General features: G+C 62.2%; 3 protein-coding genes across 8 annotated transcripts in view; 1 reads left to right on the forward strand and 2 right to left on the reverse strand.

Moving 5' to 3' along the window:
• Window positions 1-7,696, forward strand: part of ZBTB46 (zinc finger and BTB domain containing 46) — a 51,620-nt gene extending 43,924 nt beyond the window's left edge. For 5 of the 6 annotated variants that reach the window (XM_005214618.5, XM_005214614.5, XM_059892497.1 and 2 more), the window contains 2 exons: window positions 2,407-2,582; window positions 4,519-7,696. In XM_005214618.5, coding sequence (XP_005214675.1) covers window positions 2,407-2,582; window positions 4,519-4,890 — 548 coding nt within the window. In that variant the 3' untranslated portion in view covers window positions 4,891-7,696. The remainder of the gene's footprint in view (window positions 1-2,406; window positions 2,583-4,518) is intronic. The other variant, NM_001192164.1, reaches the window with a different exon arrangement.
• A 191-nt stretch (window positions 7,697-7,887) lies between these two features.
• On the reverse strand, window positions 7,888-12,026 carry SLC2A4RG (SLC2A4 regulator). The gene is made up of 8 exons (XM_010811589.2): window positions 11,916-12,026; window positions 11,196-11,573; window positions 10,752-10,876; window positions 9,718-9,827; window positions 9,129-9,292; window positions 8,957-9,057; window positions 8,445-8,861; window positions 7,888-8,357 (listed from the first exon to the last, which is right to left on the reverse strand). Exons 1-8 carry the CDS (start codon window positions 12,024-12,026, stop codon window positions 8,246-8,248), a joined length of 1,518 nt encoding a protein of 505 aa, XP_010809891.2. The 3' UTR covers window positions 7,888-8,245.
• Window positions 11,981-14,550, reverse strand: LIME1 (Lck interacting transmembrane adaptor 1). The gene is made up of 6 exons (XM_005214917.4): window positions 14,411-14,550; window positions 13,927-14,015; window positions 13,425-13,476; window positions 13,017-13,246; window positions 12,583-12,932; window positions 11,981-12,484 (listed from the first exon to the last, which is right to left on the reverse strand). Exons 4-6 carry the CDS (start codon window positions 13,201-13,203, stop codon window positions 12,206-12,208), a joined length of 816 nt encoding a protein of 271 aa, XP_005214974.2. The 5' UTR covers window positions 13,204-13,246; window positions 13,425-13,476; window positions 13,927-14,015; window positions 14,411-14,550; the 3' UTR covers window positions 11,981-12,205.
• Window positions 14,551-14,916: the final 366 nt, after the last annotated feature.

The following is a 14,916-nucleotide window of genomic DNA, read 5'->3' on the forward strand; positions in this document are numbered from 1 at the left end:
ATAGTGATGTAGCCGCACACTTAAGAACCTACAGTTAAGAATCATACCGTGAAAATGTAGTTCACAGATGTTATTGTGGCCCCCTGTGTGAAGGGACAGTGAATGGTGACTGTTCACGCCTCTCACCGCCTGGTCTCACCCACTTCCCTCCCGGCGCCTTCCCGTCCACCCTAGCTACCAGCCACACACATGTCGGAAGTTTCTAGACGTGAGAAAATGCCTTACTTTTTAGCACGGGCTTGGATGCTGAGAGAGGCCTGGTGGCCATGCCCAGGTTTGGTGGACAGTGGAGCCCCTCTATGTGTACAGACATGGGCAGGCGGCGAGCCCGGGGGTGGCATGGATTCTGAGCTGTGATGACGTCCACACAGCCCATCTTGGGGCTGTGATGGCCTCCCCTGGTGAAGCTGTCGGCCTGTGCATGGACAGGGGTCATCCTGGGCAGTGTGTCCCTGGTGTCTGACTCCATGGGGTGCGGGAGATGACAGAGGGAGAGTGCGGGTCCATGAGGTCAGCCAGGCTCCCAGCAGGCCCTGCGGACAGTCTCACTGACCGTGTTCTGGGAAATAAAGGCATCTGGCTGCTTGATTATTTAGATGCCCTTTAAGATGTCTCAGGAGAAAATCTATGGCTTGATTTTTGTTGTTGTTCAGTCGTCAGTCGTGTCCGATTCTGCAACCCCATGGACTGCAGCACGCCAGGCTTCCCTGTCCTTCACCATCTCCCGGAGCTTGTTCACACTCATGTCCATTGAATCGGCAGTGCCATCCAACCATCTCATTCTCTGTCGTCCCCTTTTCCTCCTGCCTTCAATCTTTCCCAGCATCAGGGTCTTTTCCAATGAGTTGGCTCTTCGCATCAGGTGGCCAAAGTATTGGAGCTTCAGCTTCAGCATCAGTCCTTCTAATGAGTATTCAGGATTGATTTCCTTTAGGATTGACTGGTTTGGTCTCCTTGCAGTCCAAGGAACTCTCAAGTCTTCTCCAACACTACAGTTTGAAAGCATCAGTTCTTCTATGCTCGGCCTTTATGGTCCATCTCTCACATCCATACGTGACTACTGGAAAAACCATAGCTTAGACTATATGGACCTTTGTCAGAAAAGTAACAGCTTGTTTAAGAAGCAAAATAAAATGTCCTGCTCCCTGTTGCCTGGTGTGTTTCAGGGCCTGGTGTGTTTCAGGGTGTTTCAGGGCCAACATCCACTTCCCTATGCTCGTGGAGACATAGGCGTGTCCAGGGCCTCTGGACTCGGTGTTGCCGTCCTGCACCATCCCCTGGGCGTCATTTCTGTGGCGACCCACCTGGGGCCAGGGCCTGAGAAGCAGAATGGATGGGTGGCTTGGGGCACCCCTCATGGAGATGGCGGCAAGGGCTCTGATCCGTGTGATATGCTAGGTGGCCTGGGATTGGGGAAACTGGGCTGGATGGAGCCGTCCTGTCACGTGTCCAGCAGCCTGGCCGACTCTCTTGGGCGAGAGAGGCCAGCTTCAGTCACCGTAGTTTCCCCAGCTTCTCCTCGCCCTGCTAGCTGTGTCATGCTGTGGCCACTGGCTTCTCGTCTGCTTCCCTCTGGTGCCTCCAGGAGCAGCCGTGATCATGGCTGGGCCCTGCTGGGTGCGGGTATTTGGCAGGGTCTGACAAGGGGTCCTGCTGCTGCTGGTATTCATTCCACCTGCCTGCCTTTGGCCTGATGGTCAGGACCCTTGGTCTGTCCCTTGCGTGCTGGTGCTGGGGTGCAGTGGATGAGTGTTGTGGGTGGCTTGAGGGCCAGGGGGCTTATTCCAGACACCTGAGACTGATGTCCATCCTGGGCTCCCCTCCTGAGAGGAAGTGCCACCAAGGACTTGGGAGGGCCTCCCAGCAACCCTGGTGAGCTCGGGTGACCGACCCAGGAGCCATGGGTCTGGGTACGGGGTGCCCCTTGGCTCAGGGAGGTGACTGTGGTGTCTGCGACTGCCCAGCACAGGGGGTGTCACTCAGGATGAGCTTCCCTAGTGCCTGGTGGGCCTCACACAGTGGGACTATCCCCCATGAGCCGCCCAGAATGTGGCCCCAGCCTAGGGCCCACAGTGTCACTCCCTGAAGCATGAGGAGGGGAAGTGGGGCCGGCTGCTGGCTGTGTGTAGGGGGCTGGCAGCCTCTCGCTAGGCTGCGTCCACCAGGCAGCACCCGTATACCCTGTTGTGGCCATGTGGAGGTGTGGACCATGTGGAGATGGGTCTGTTGATGCCGCGCGTGTGGACTCGTGTGTTTCAGGGCTGATGTGGGAGGTACCGGCTGATCTAAGAAGCACACTTTCTCAGAGCATGGGCACAGCCCCCTCTGGCCCGGGCCCAGGCCTGGCGGGCGGACTGGGCGGGGCTTGGGGCTGACCGGCAGCCGTCTGTCTTGTCTGTCTTGCAGTGAACGAGTTCACGGTCATCAGGAAGAAGTTCCGCTGCCCCTACTGCAGCTTCTCGGCCATGCACCAGTGCATCCTCAAGCGGCACATGCGCTCGCACACTGGCGAGCGGCCCTACCCCTGCGAGATCTGCGGGAAGAAGTTCACTAGGCGCGAGCACATGAAGCGGCACACGCTGGTGAGCGGCGCTGGGGGCGGGGCCACGCCAGGGAGGTGTGGGGTCATCACGGGGTCAGTGTGGGGTCAGCAGGGGTCGGTCCAGGGCTATGCTTTGTCCAGGCAGGATGGGGATGTGGGGTGTCAGGGTGCCAAGGGAAGCCCTGAAGTGGGGTCCACTCTGCGGTGGGAAAGACCAGGACAGCAGGGACCCCCACATCCCTCCTGACCGGCTCTGCCCCCAGCCCCAGATGCAGAAGGCAGATGGACACATCGCCCCGGCCCCACCCGTCAAGTTTCCCTTGAGACTGCCTCTGCCCTAGCTCCACTTCTGCGGGCGCCTCCTTCCCTGCCAGGACCCTGCCCCCGGCCTGGGGCTCCTGCCACACAGCCACTTCCTCCGTGCCCCTCTCACTCCTGCCCTGCAGTCGCCATGGGACCCTACGGCCCCTGGAAGGTCTGACAGCCTGGCTCGTAGCTCTGGAGCAGGTGCTGTGTGGATGTATTTGCTTGGCCAGGAAGTGATAGAGAAGGTCATGCTTGAAACTGCGAGGCAGAGTCAACAAAAAGCGGGCAAGGAACCCTTGGGTGGGTGAGAAAACAGGGAGGTCAGGCAGCTGGGGGCTGGGGGCAGGAGAGAACGTTGGGTGGTGTGAATGAAGGCACCTCAGGGCTGCATGGGCTGGCCAGCAGAGCAAGCCACCAGGAGGCATAAAGGGGCCACATCTCTGCGGTGAGGGGCCCAGGTGCATCCTGGCACAGGGCTGACCATCCAGGGAGGCCAAGGTGAGATCTCAGGCATGACCCTGACAGAGTAAGCCGAGGGAGGGAGTGAGTCCAAGCCCACCGTCATAGCACCCGCATCCTTCCTTGCCCATCCATGCATCCATTCAGACAAGTGTCTGGCCATCTGGTGCTGGTGGACCAGCTCCCACAACTCCCCAGGAGCTGCCCGCACCGCCCAACCCTGTTGTGACCAGACTGAAGTCTTAGCTCTCTGGTTGGGAGAGGGTTGCATAAGTCCTAGATTTAAAATGTAGCAAATGATAAGAAGCAGGAAGAGCCCCTGACCTAATGATCTGAGGCTCTGTGCTGAAATCAGATTCTGTGAGGAGGCCCAGTTCCTCCTGACATCCATTTCAGGCCGCGTCCAGCCTCCTGCCTGCCCAGGCTGGCTGGCAGCAGTCCTCGGTCCTTGTGGTTGAGGTTTAGTGTAAGAGCACAGTAGGGCAGATCTTCAAGGTGGTCTGCGGGACCCCTGAGCTGAGAAGTCCAGGGCACTCGGCCAGGCACTCAAGGGAAACCTCCGTAGGCCTGTCGGTCGGAGAATTCAGAAAGGCTTCCCTGTTCCCCTCGGAGCCCCTAGCCCTGCCTGCCCTGTGGGTCGGCACTCAGCCCAGCTCTGGGCTGTCCTGACGACGTCCCAGAAGTCAGGTGGTCGAGTCACCCCTGGTCACTGCTGTCCCAAGACTGCCATCAACCATACCCCCATGCCGCAGCCACTGGGGGCCACCAGAGTCCCATCCATCCCCTTGTGGGGCAAAAGCTGGGGTGTGGCGGAGGTGACTCCTCTGCCATTTTTGCTGGAACGTGTGGGGAGCAGCACGACCTCCAGTGAGATCTGGGCCTGGGGCCAGTCCTGCTGGGGGACACGACCAGCCTGGTGCCCAGCACACCTCTGAATGGAAACAAGTTTTGGTGGCACCTGCAACTCTGTATGTCCTGGCTTTGTGCCTCAACCCCTGTCCAGGGTTAGGGGTGTGAGCAGCCTAGTGGATCGAGTCTCCACCCCTCACTCAGACCTCACCCTCTGGGCCCCCCAGTCATCCGTCTCCCCCTGCACTGACTGCCAGCCCCCGCCACTGACCACCATCCCCCCTCACTGACCTCTGTCCTCCCACACTGACTGTCATCCCCCGGCACTGACCGCCCCCACACTGACAGCCGTGCCCCCGCAGGTGCACAGCAAGGACAAGAAGTACGTGTGCAAGCTGTGCAGCCGTGTGTTCATGTCGGCCGCCAGCGTGGGCATCAAGCACGGCTCGCGGCGCCATGGTGTGTGTGCCGACTGCGCAGGTGGCGGCGGGGCCGGGTCCCTGGATGGTGGCGGCGCAGAGGGCTCCCCTGAGCTGTTCGCAGGCGACGGGCCATACCTGGAGGACCCTGAGGACCCACGTGGTGAGGGCGAGGAAGAGCTGGGCGAGGACGAGGATGACGTGGGCCTAGCCCCCGAGGACACGCTGCTGGGGGACAAGGAAGACGACGACTCGCCACGGGGGCCCCACAGCCCCACGGGGGGCGCGGACAAGGACTTCGCCTGGATCTCCTAGGCCAGGCGAGCAATGGGCTGCGGCCACCCTCACCTGTGTGTGCCCCGGGCCCCTTCTCCTGCTGCCCCCAACCCCTCGTGGAGAGCAACCTGGGGCTCTGAGGCGGCCGCTGCCCCAGCTAGCGGGGCTGGGGTCACACACAGGGTGGAGGCGCAGAGTGGGTTTGAGCCTTGAGAGAGCCCTCAGCATCTCCCCAACCTGGGGCACATGGCGGGCCTCAGGGGAGCCCAGGAGGCTGGCGGCCAGGAAGGGGCCAGTGCTGGCCAGGGCCTCCTTTGTGTCCCTGAGGCCTGGGTCCCGGGGCTGTTAGGAGAGTTCCACTGACCCCGGCCATCCAGGGCTGAGTCCCCCCAACCCCTTGTCAGCTGCAGAGGGACTGCTGGCGGCTCGAGGGCTGTGCCTGCGGTGGCAGCCTGTGGGATCCAGGTCGGGCGTCCACAAAGGCCTGCGGCCCTCCCCCTTCTGGGCTTTGGTGCTCAACATACAGCAGCTGCCGACCTCGGCCAGGGCGCCCAGGTGCTATCTCCCCACGGAGGCAGCCGGGCGGACAGGCCCAGGTGCTCCCACTGCAGGCGCCTCCTCTTTCTCCGTGTGCACTTCTCTGAGGGCCGGGCCGGCCTGCCCCTCAGCCCCGCCGTCCTGCTGCGCCTAGGCCACTCCTGCTGACCCTCCCGGGCGGCTTGCCTTCCTTGCTGCTAACGCCGGAGGGTGTCCCTGACGCCCGTGCTGCTCATGCCGCCCGCGGGGGCCACCCCACTCCCCAGGTGCTCTGGGCCCCAGTTCCGTGAGTCGCTAAGGGAACTGAGGCCGGCACGTGAAATGGTTTTGTTTGGCATTATCTTCAGAGTTGTCTTTCCTTTGGCTTCTTCCCGAGCCTCGCCGTCTTGTAAACGAACTCATCCACCCTCCTCTCTCTTTTCTAAGGGGCTGGGGTCCCACCTCGTGCCGTGAGGACGCTGCCCGCTGCCCGTCCCCATCAGGCTGCCAGTCCAGCACCAGCCTGTCTTCCTTAAGGCTCGTGACACATGCATTCCGTCCTCTGCACCCACCTCTCTCAGGAGCCCCCGAGGGACCCCAAGTCAGGGCCCTGAGGTGCTGAGCTGGGGCTGGAGGAGAGCTGGACTGGGTTTTCTCTCTTCCCTTAGCCTGCACTGCATGGCTTCCCTGTGTTCCTGCCGGGTTCCCGCTCCTCTTTCTCGATGGAGAAAGGCAAATTCCACCAACCCCTCCCAGGTGGCTGCTGTAGGGGTGGCGGGGGGCAGTCAGGGCTGGCTGCAGGCACCTGGATGGTGCTGTCCTTGAATCCCTGCCCAGGGGAGAAGTCACAGCTTCATGTTTTGTTTTGTTTTAAACACCATCAGCCATGTTTTTCTCAGAAGAGGACTGCTCCCATCCTCAGCTGTCGGCATCCTTGAGGGAAGGGCCGGCCGGCGGGGGCAGGAGCCCAGGGTGAGGGGGCTCTGGAGCCCGCGCCCCCTTCTGCCTTTCATAGTGGGGCCTGTCTGAGCCACTCAGCGGGGCTCCCCATTGTGGACCTTTCCCCCACTTTCTAAACCCTTTTATAAACAAGACTTACTTTCTATCAGATGCATTTGGAAACCAGACCTTTGCTACCAAGCATCTCTGGGTTTTGTACAGGGCCACCTCTGCGCCACTCTCAGGGCCTGCCCACTCCCACTCTGGACCACCCTGGCTGACCCCTCCGGGGCCCTCGGTGCCACAGGGGTGTTTTCTCCCTCAAAACGATACTTCACTGGGAAATTCACCTCCCGCCCCTGAGCCCGTGTTAATTCTCGTGTAAGCTGGATTTCAGAGATGGAGGCAAACATGAAGGGAAAGACATGTAATGAAGATTTTTTTTTTTTTTAATCGTGGTCTTTTTTTTTTTTCCAAAGCAATGTTTAAACTAATAAATATTTTTTTATGAAGCGGAAAGCGTGTAGATCACATCTCACATTTTTGTACCTTCCCGTGTATGCGTCTGTGTTCGGCGTCTGCATCACCAACGCGGAAGGTGGGCCATCAGGCGGCTCGTTCTTTGGGGTAGGGGAGGGGCGGAGAACCAAGATTTTGCATCAAGCTCTGGATCCTGACGGGGTTGTATGTTTGGACTCTGGGTTTGGGAATAGTCACAACACTGCCAGGACTGGATAGGGACCTCGATTGAAAGGACACAGCTACTGCTTCCAACTTTGCACATCTTCCTTTTTAGAAAAAAGAACTCTTGAGAAAATGCAAAAACTGGAACTTTTTGCAATATTATATGAAAGATAATCTTATTTTCGCTCATTCTGTGACATGTGCAACTCTTAAGAAAGCCATACTTAATGGTGTTTTTATTTTTAGATCCTATATTGTGTTTTGTACCCGGCCCTTTTTAGAACTCCTTGTAGTGAGGGCGCTGTGTGTGTGCTTTTCTTAAATATTTATTTTTTCAACATGCTTTCAACCTGTCAACAAAAACAAAACAGACAAAAAAAGGGCAGTGTTTGAAGATTGTTGATTTTTTTTCTGGGGATAATCTATATTATATCGACTTTATATTAATGACTATAAACCTGTGTTTGTATTGGAAATGTGTTTCACATTTGTGGAGGGTCTTTTGTAATCGGTCGGTGGAACATCAGGGCTGTTGCCTGTTTCCCTGGAGCCATCGATGCCAACAGCACCTCCTCCCTAGTGGTCTTGAGATTTCTTATCTGCTGGGTGCGCTCTGGGACCCCTGTGGGTCTCGTCTCTGTGACGGGATTAGTTAGATATTCTTGCAAAGCGATCACTTTCAATAAATCGGGAAATTGCTGCTTGAGCCATCGCCTCGTGTGTGTTACAGACAGCGTCCCCTCCTCCGGCCTTGCCCTGGGTAGAGGTGGCCAGAGGGCGCCCCACCCCACAGCCCTTTGTGGCCTGGCTACTGGCCTCCTCTCTGCCCATCTGCTACCCCTGCCTATGGCAGGGTCCCAGTTCCATGTCCCTTCCCACCCAGGAGACAGACACAGCTTTTGGAAAAGTCCCGAATCTTTAATTTTACTCTTCGCCTGGTTCAGCCCAGACGTGAGACACCTGAGCAAACACGGCACAGACATGCGCCTGGGCCCTCAGTCAGGTGAAGTGCGGGCAGGGGCGCCCCTCCCTGACACCCCTCAAAGTGCATCGAGGACGCCCTGCATGGCCCCGTCACACTCCTGACAAGTCCAGGGCCGACTCGGGGGCGGCCACCCTGGGCCGAGGGGACAGCGGTGAGGTTTGGCTTTAGTGCAAAAGGCCAAAGGCTGGTTTCTTCAGAGGCACTTCTGAGTGGTGGGGACCTCCCCTCTTAAAAAGAAGACCCTGCAGCTCGGAGAGGCCCTGGGCAGGCTCAGTCCAGGAAACGCTGGCAGGCCTTCTTCCAGCGGCAGGCCGTGCACCACAGGTCCCGGTGGTCCATGCCGTACACTTTCCGGCACTTCTTGGCATCACCCCGGGGCTTCCTGAGGGAACACACAGATACATGGGTGCTATCAGGGCTGGGCCCCTCCCTGCCTGGCGCCCTCCCTGGCCCCTCTACACACACCCACCTTGGGTTGGCACTGGGTTTGGCTGGCAGGGCTGGCACACAGGCCCTGACAGGGGTAGGCTGTGGCTCCAGGCGGACGGGTGCCAGGCAGCCCTGAGAGGAGGCACTGCTATGGCCTTGTGCTCCTTGGGAGCTGCCCGCAGCCTTACCCACCTGGTGGGCATGGTCACTGGGGCACACCTGGGAGGGGGATGTGGTGCTCAGCACCGGGGGTGGGGGCATGGCAGGCAGGCGCAGAAGGCTGGGCAGGGCCAGAGGCTCCAGCGGCTCCAGGTGGGGAAAGGCAGGTGGCACCGAGGCCGTGGGGGACCCTGGGGTCAGGCCGGACAGCCCATCGGTCAGCGAGTCCATGCCGCTATCCAGCTCTGTGTAGTAGAAGTCCTCCTCGCCATCGCTCTGCTCCAGTTCAGCCTGCCTCCTGCAGGGTCAGGGGAGCAACGGGGGATGAAGGTGGGGTTGAAGCAGAAGCCTGCCTGGCACTCCTGCCCCTCCCCCCTTCCGGCCCCGCCGCACCCCAGGTGCACCAGGCGGATGTGTCTCTGCATCCCCGACGCGGAGCTCAGCACCTTCCCGCAGCGCTTCCACAGGCACTGGAACAGCCCCTGCAGCGAGCTCTGGGCAACAGGGGGCAGTCAGGCTGGGCATCCCCCACGTCTACCCCGCCCCAAGGGCCACCCCGGCTCACCTTCCTCTTCCTCAGCGCGGACTCCCCGAACAGGAAGTGGGCTGCCTCAGGGGGCAGCGGTGGTGAAGGTGTAGACGGAGAGGACTGGTCACTGGCAGGGTCCCAGCCCCCGCCGCTGCCCGGTGGCTGCACTGGGGCCTCCCTCCAGGGCTCCAGGCACGGTTCTGTGGACACACAAGGGCTCCCGTGTCAGGACTTTGGGGCCCAGGCTATGCTGCCTACAAGTCCCTGAATGCAGAGCCTCTGCCTGTTCACCTGGCCCCAGGTGAGCTTGAGGACAAAGAACCTCTTGAGGCGGCAGTGGCAGGGAGGTGGCGGCCACTACCACCTGGCAACAAGGCTTTCCAGCACAGAGAAGGAAACGTGGAAGAGTCTGGGGTGCGGAGATGCCTGGCCTGCCGGGTGGAGGCAGACAGGTCCTGGGCCGCAGAGAGGGGCAATGGGTGTCTTGATGTCCATTTCAGGACTCAGGAGATGTACTTGGAAGATGGTATTCCAGCTGGAGTCTGCCTGCCCCACCAGGCTTGACAGCTCGTAGGATCCTGAGCCCCGCCACCACCCCCAGCCCAAGACAGGTCTCTCAGCTCACCTGTGCTGAAGGTCACACCTGGGGCCCCCAGCAGGAGGGGGCTGGTGGACAGGCTTGTGAGGGCTGTGGCAGCCATGACCTCGTCCAGTCGGGCTTTTCCTGGGGGGGTTCTGGAGGAGATGGGGGTAGGGGGCAGGTGGGGCCCAAGAAGTACTCCAGGCCTGCCCCCTGGCCTGACACACGTGCAGGCCTGGGCACGTGTGTGCACCCGGCTCCCTCACTCCAGGAGCCGGCTGGGCAAGATGCCCAGCCCCACCCCCAGCTCGAGTTGCTAAGTCCCAAATCCCCAGGAACCACCAGGAACAGGCTTGGGCTGGGGTCTTCCTTCCAAAGCCTGACTTCTCTGCAGCCTGGCCTTTGTTCCACCGTGGCTTCTTCAAACCCTGGTGCTGGACAGGGGTCTGAGGCCCCAGACTGGTGCCGCCAGGCCTGGCGAGGCCTGGCCAGGCCCAGCCCTCCCCCCAATCACACATTAACCAGGGTTGTGCAACAGCAGCTGTGGGCCTAGAGCCAGGCCTGGGAGGGCGGGAGCAGCCAGCAGCAGCCAAGGGAGACTGGGCTGTAAGAACAAGCGGGTCCTGGGGCCCCAGGGGGCCAGGCCAGATCAGGCCCTTGCCTCCACCGCCAGCCCAGGGGATCAGGCACCGGGGAGGGCTTCTCTGCAGACAGGGATGGGGAGATGGTCATTTGGGCCCAGGATTCCCGGACAGTCAATTCCACGCTGGCCTCACTGTCTCTTCTGCACAGACAGGGACATGCACACCTCCAAAATCTGCGTTTTGAATCCCAGGGGTTTGGGGAGGAGGTGAACAAAGCATGCTAATACATTGGTCATTTCTACTCAACTCTTCCAGGGCAGGGGAGCCAGGAGGCGGTGACAGAAACCCAGTTCAGGACGCTGACCTGCCCTCCATTGAGGCCCCCCTGCGGGGGTGAGGTCGAGAAGGCTCCTACCTGCGCCCATCCACTACTCCTGCACACAGGCGCACGTGTGCACACGACCCCACTGGCCTGGCACTCGGGCCCTGTCTCACCTATGCGCTGGCACTGGGATGTGCGCTGACGGTGTCGGGGGCCCGGCCGCCCCCGCCCCTGGGGCTCCGAGGTCCGCGGCTCGCGGCTCCGGCTCCTGGGGCAGCGCGAACTCAACAGCAGGGCCCTGTGGACGCGGCCGGCTCAGCGCGGGGAGCGGCCAGGTCCCCACCCCCACCGCCACCGCCACCGCCACCGCCACCACCACCGCCACCCAGACCCACTGGTGCCCGCCCCCAAACCGGCTGCGGCCGGTGTGGCCCCGCCCCGGCCCCGCCCCCGGCCGTCGCGGCGGGAAGCACTCAGGGCGCCAGCCCAGCCCCGCCGGACCCACGGACACGCGCGGCGACGCGCCGCCCCCGCCCGCCCCGCCCCGGGGCCCAAAGTTCGTGCAGCCCGACGCCATCTTCGCAGCGGGAACTTTGTCGGCGCCCCACGCCCGGTACCTGCGGCGGCGCGGGTACCGACACGGGCGCGGTCGCGGGGTCCCGGCCGGCGGTGCGGAGTGGGGGACGCCCGCAGCCCGGGCCGGACGCCGGAGGGCGCTCGGCCTCCATGGCCGGCCGGCCGGACACCGAGGCTGCAGCAGCTAGGGCGGACGCTCGGGACGCGGCCCCGGGCCGGGCCGGGCCGGGCTGGCCGGGGCGCCGACCCCCGCCCTGGATCGGCCGCCGCCCGCGCCGCGCCGCCTGGAGGCTGCCGACCGGCCCCGCCCCCTCCCCGCGGCCCGAGGTCCCGCCCCCGCCCCGCGCCCATTGGCCCGCCCTGCAGTCACGCCCCGTCCCAGGCCGGCTGCTCCCGCGCTGGCCGCCTCCCGCGCCGGTCTAGGAGGGGTCCCGGCTAGCACCGCCCGCCGGCCGGGCTCCCGCCCCCGCGTCCGTGCGCCCGGGTCCCAGGGCTGGCCGGATTCCTCGAGGGGAGCCTCTGCTCGTATCTTTGGCGGACCTCCCTGGAGCAGGTTATTCTTTAACGTACGACTGCCCACCTCTCCCGTCCCTTATGTAACTCCAAGGACTGTGGTGGAGCCTTCCCTGGCGATCAGCGGCCACCCTGCGGCCCAGCTCACCTCTCTGAGGAACCCTTCGGCCTGAGGACCGCCCCCCAGGGCTTGCTCCCCTTCCCACTAGCCCGACCAGAGGCAGTCTCAGCTGACCTGGCCCAAGTACCTGGCACGCCCAGCGGAACCAAACCCCACCCCCAAGGCTCTCAGGGTGAGAAGAGCAGGCTGAGGTATAGGGATCTGGGGCTTTATTGAGAGCCTGCCCTGCAGAGGACATGGCAGCCAGGATCCGGGGGACCCCACATGCTGGCAGCGCTGCCGTCTGGAATTTGTGTTGTCAGTTGCATGTGGGGGAGAGGCTGTGGGGGAAAGAAGGGTTCGCAGCCCACTCTGGAGGAAGGATCATCTGTAATTGGGTGTTCAGGGCAGGGAAGCGATGAAGACCCCTCCCCAGGCTTAGACAGGAAGCAAAGTGTCTCTGTGCCCCGCACACGTCCTTTCCTGATAGGAGCTGGAGCTCGGGGGCTCCAGAGGTGCCCCCATCTCCTGGATGCTCTCATACACGTTTTCCAGGAGGCTCTTGTCCATACCCAGGCCCCCAAGAGGGAGGACCTCGTAGGCTGGGTCACTCCCCAGAGCCAAAATTGCTCCCCCACCTTTGGGGTCTGGCTGGTCTGTGGCAGGTCCTGGGTCCCTCCTTTTAGGTTTGTTGACCCTGGAATACAGGATGTCCACCTGGAGAAAGGAAGCCAGCCCAGGGAGGAGTCAGTGCCATCCACTCAGTGAAGGATCTGCCCAGTCCCACCCACCCTATCTCATATCCTTTGGGTTACCTGAGTGGGTGGGATTGCCTCGACCTTCCCCTGCCCCAGGCCTTGGGGGCCCCGATCTGTTCCCCTGAACTTCTGGACACAAGCATACTCAGCTACCACAGGTCTGGCCTCAGGCCCAGGCCTGGCATAGCTGCTGGTCAGCCGTGCCCCTGCCCACACCCCAGAGCTAACTGCCAGCCTGGCCCTGGGGATTGTTGCCAGCCCCACGTTGGAATAGGTGGCCTCTGGGCCAGTGGAGGGCGCAGCCAGGGGCAGCTCCTGGTGTGAGAAGGGTGTTGGGGGCCTGGTTATGCCTCTGGATGCCTCCAGCCACTGTGGACGTAGGAGATCCATGCTGGCAGGCCGTGGGGCTGTGGGTGGAGAGAGGGCAGAGGTTACTGGGAGGTCTGGGGATGCCTGCCCACCTCCAGGCCCTGGCCCTCCCACCAGCTCACCTCTGCTACAGGGCCGGCTGCGATGCAGTTCATGCAGCCTGGTGTCCGACTTGCTGAGGGAGCAGTGGGGTCGTCTTAGCAGTGACTGGGGGCAAGGAAGGCTGGTCGGCCTCCAGATGGCCCCACCCTGGCCCCAGCAACAGTCTGACCCCAGGGATACTCTGGCACTCACCACTTCTGCTGGCATCGCACTGCCCTGCAGCCTGGACGGCTGCCTCCGTGCCTGCTTCCTGGGTGGCAGAGGGTCATCAGCCCAGGGAGGCAGAGACACGGGTCAGAGATGTCAGCCTCCGGTCCAAGGCCCGTCAGGAAGTATATGTACAGAGCCGTGCTGGGCCTGCCTGAGTCCCCCCCTCTGGCTGTAGAGCTGAGCCAGGCCCCACCCAGGGCAGGCAGGGATGGACATACCTGTTGCAGGTTGTGCACAGCACCCACAGCCAGAGGAGCAGTGTGAGGCACCCTAGGACCCAGAGAGCAGGAGGGACTGAGGACCCCTGTAGCCTCATCCTGTGAAGATGTGGACGAGCCTGCAAGCTGAAGACTGGTGCTGGAGGCTGAGGGACTGGGGGACTGGGAACCCACCTGACAGCCCCACTTCTGTGTCTCATGCTGCCAGGAGGTCCCCTCCCCGCTGTGCGCTGTGACTCAGCACACAGGAAACCCCACGTCTCGGTAGCCCCTCCCTCCTACGGAGGCCGAGGGGGCATACCTTGGCGCCCACCTTCCCATCTCTGCCTCGGGGTGCTGGTGTGAGGTGTGCTCTGCCTGGCCCCCACAAGGACCTGAGTTGGCAAGGATGACCCAACTGATGGCTGAGCATGGGGCCTGATTAAGGCCCTGCTGTGGTCACAGGCTGAACTTGAGACGCAGGTCACACCCCAGGAAGGCAAGCCACAGGCCACAGACTCACCTATAGCCACGTCCTGCCCAGGAATGGCTCCTGTCCAGGTGGTGCCTCCTGGCCGTCCACTAAAGACTGGCCCTCCAGGGGTTGGGAAGCTGGGGAGTCAAGCAGGCTGGAGGGACTACTCTAAACATGGACTCCCCTTCTCCCCCTGGCTCGCCACCCCTCCCCCTCCCACTGCCCCTGCCATTGGATGTCCACTTCCTGGAGTCTTGGCAGAGCTGCTCGGGGGCAGGGGGGAGCAGGTGTCCAGTCGCACAGAGCTATGGGGTGGGGAGTCTCTGGAGGTGGGGGCCAGTCTGCCCAGGCCCAGCAAGGGGGCTTTCCTCACCAGAGGGCCTAGGTTCCAATGCCCTGACTTGGTAGGGCCCAGGTCCCAATGCCCTGACTTGGTAGGGCCCAGTCCTCCCAGACTCTAGCCCTCAGCTATCCTAGGAAGGCACTAAGGAGCTTGGGGCCCTGACCAGGCCGGAAGCGAGTGGGCACTCACCAAGGCCAGGACGTGGTGTGGCTCCTCCGCCGTCTGGAGGCCAGAGTAGCACTCACCGAGACCGGGGTGTAGTGCGGCTCCACCGTCTGGGGTGGCGGGCAGCTTGGGCACCTTGAGGCACAGTGCCTTTGTCTCTCGCAGCCCAGCTCCCCACTTCACTTCCTGTGCGCCTCATCTCATCTCCCCGCCACGGCAGCCGCCCCCACCTGCTGTGGCCCCGCCTGGGGTCTAGACAGTACTTGGTGGGGCGAGTCGGCACTGCCTCCACCCATGATGTGCCAGGTGCACGGGTGAGGAGACATGCACAACACCCCCAGCTCGCTGGGTCCTCCTGCCCCATTAACAGCACTACCCCGGGCCCAGCATGGTCAAGGTCTCCTCCCACCACAGCTCCACCCATTTTTGGCTGTCAGGCACTGTTGGGGGGCATCCTAGGCTGTGACCCACATCTGGGAGAGCAGCAGGGAGGCTCCTGGCTCTGGGTTTGGGCAGGGGCAGCAGGCTCA

Source organism: Bos taurus, chromosome 13 (assembly GCF_002263795.3).
Source record: "Bos taurus isolate L1 Dominette 01449 registration number 42190680 breed Hereford chromosome 13, ARS-UCD2.0, whole genome shotgun sequence".
Taxonomy (NCBI): Eukaryota; Metazoa; Chordata; class Mammalia; order Artiodactyla; family Bovidae; genus Bos; species Bos taurus.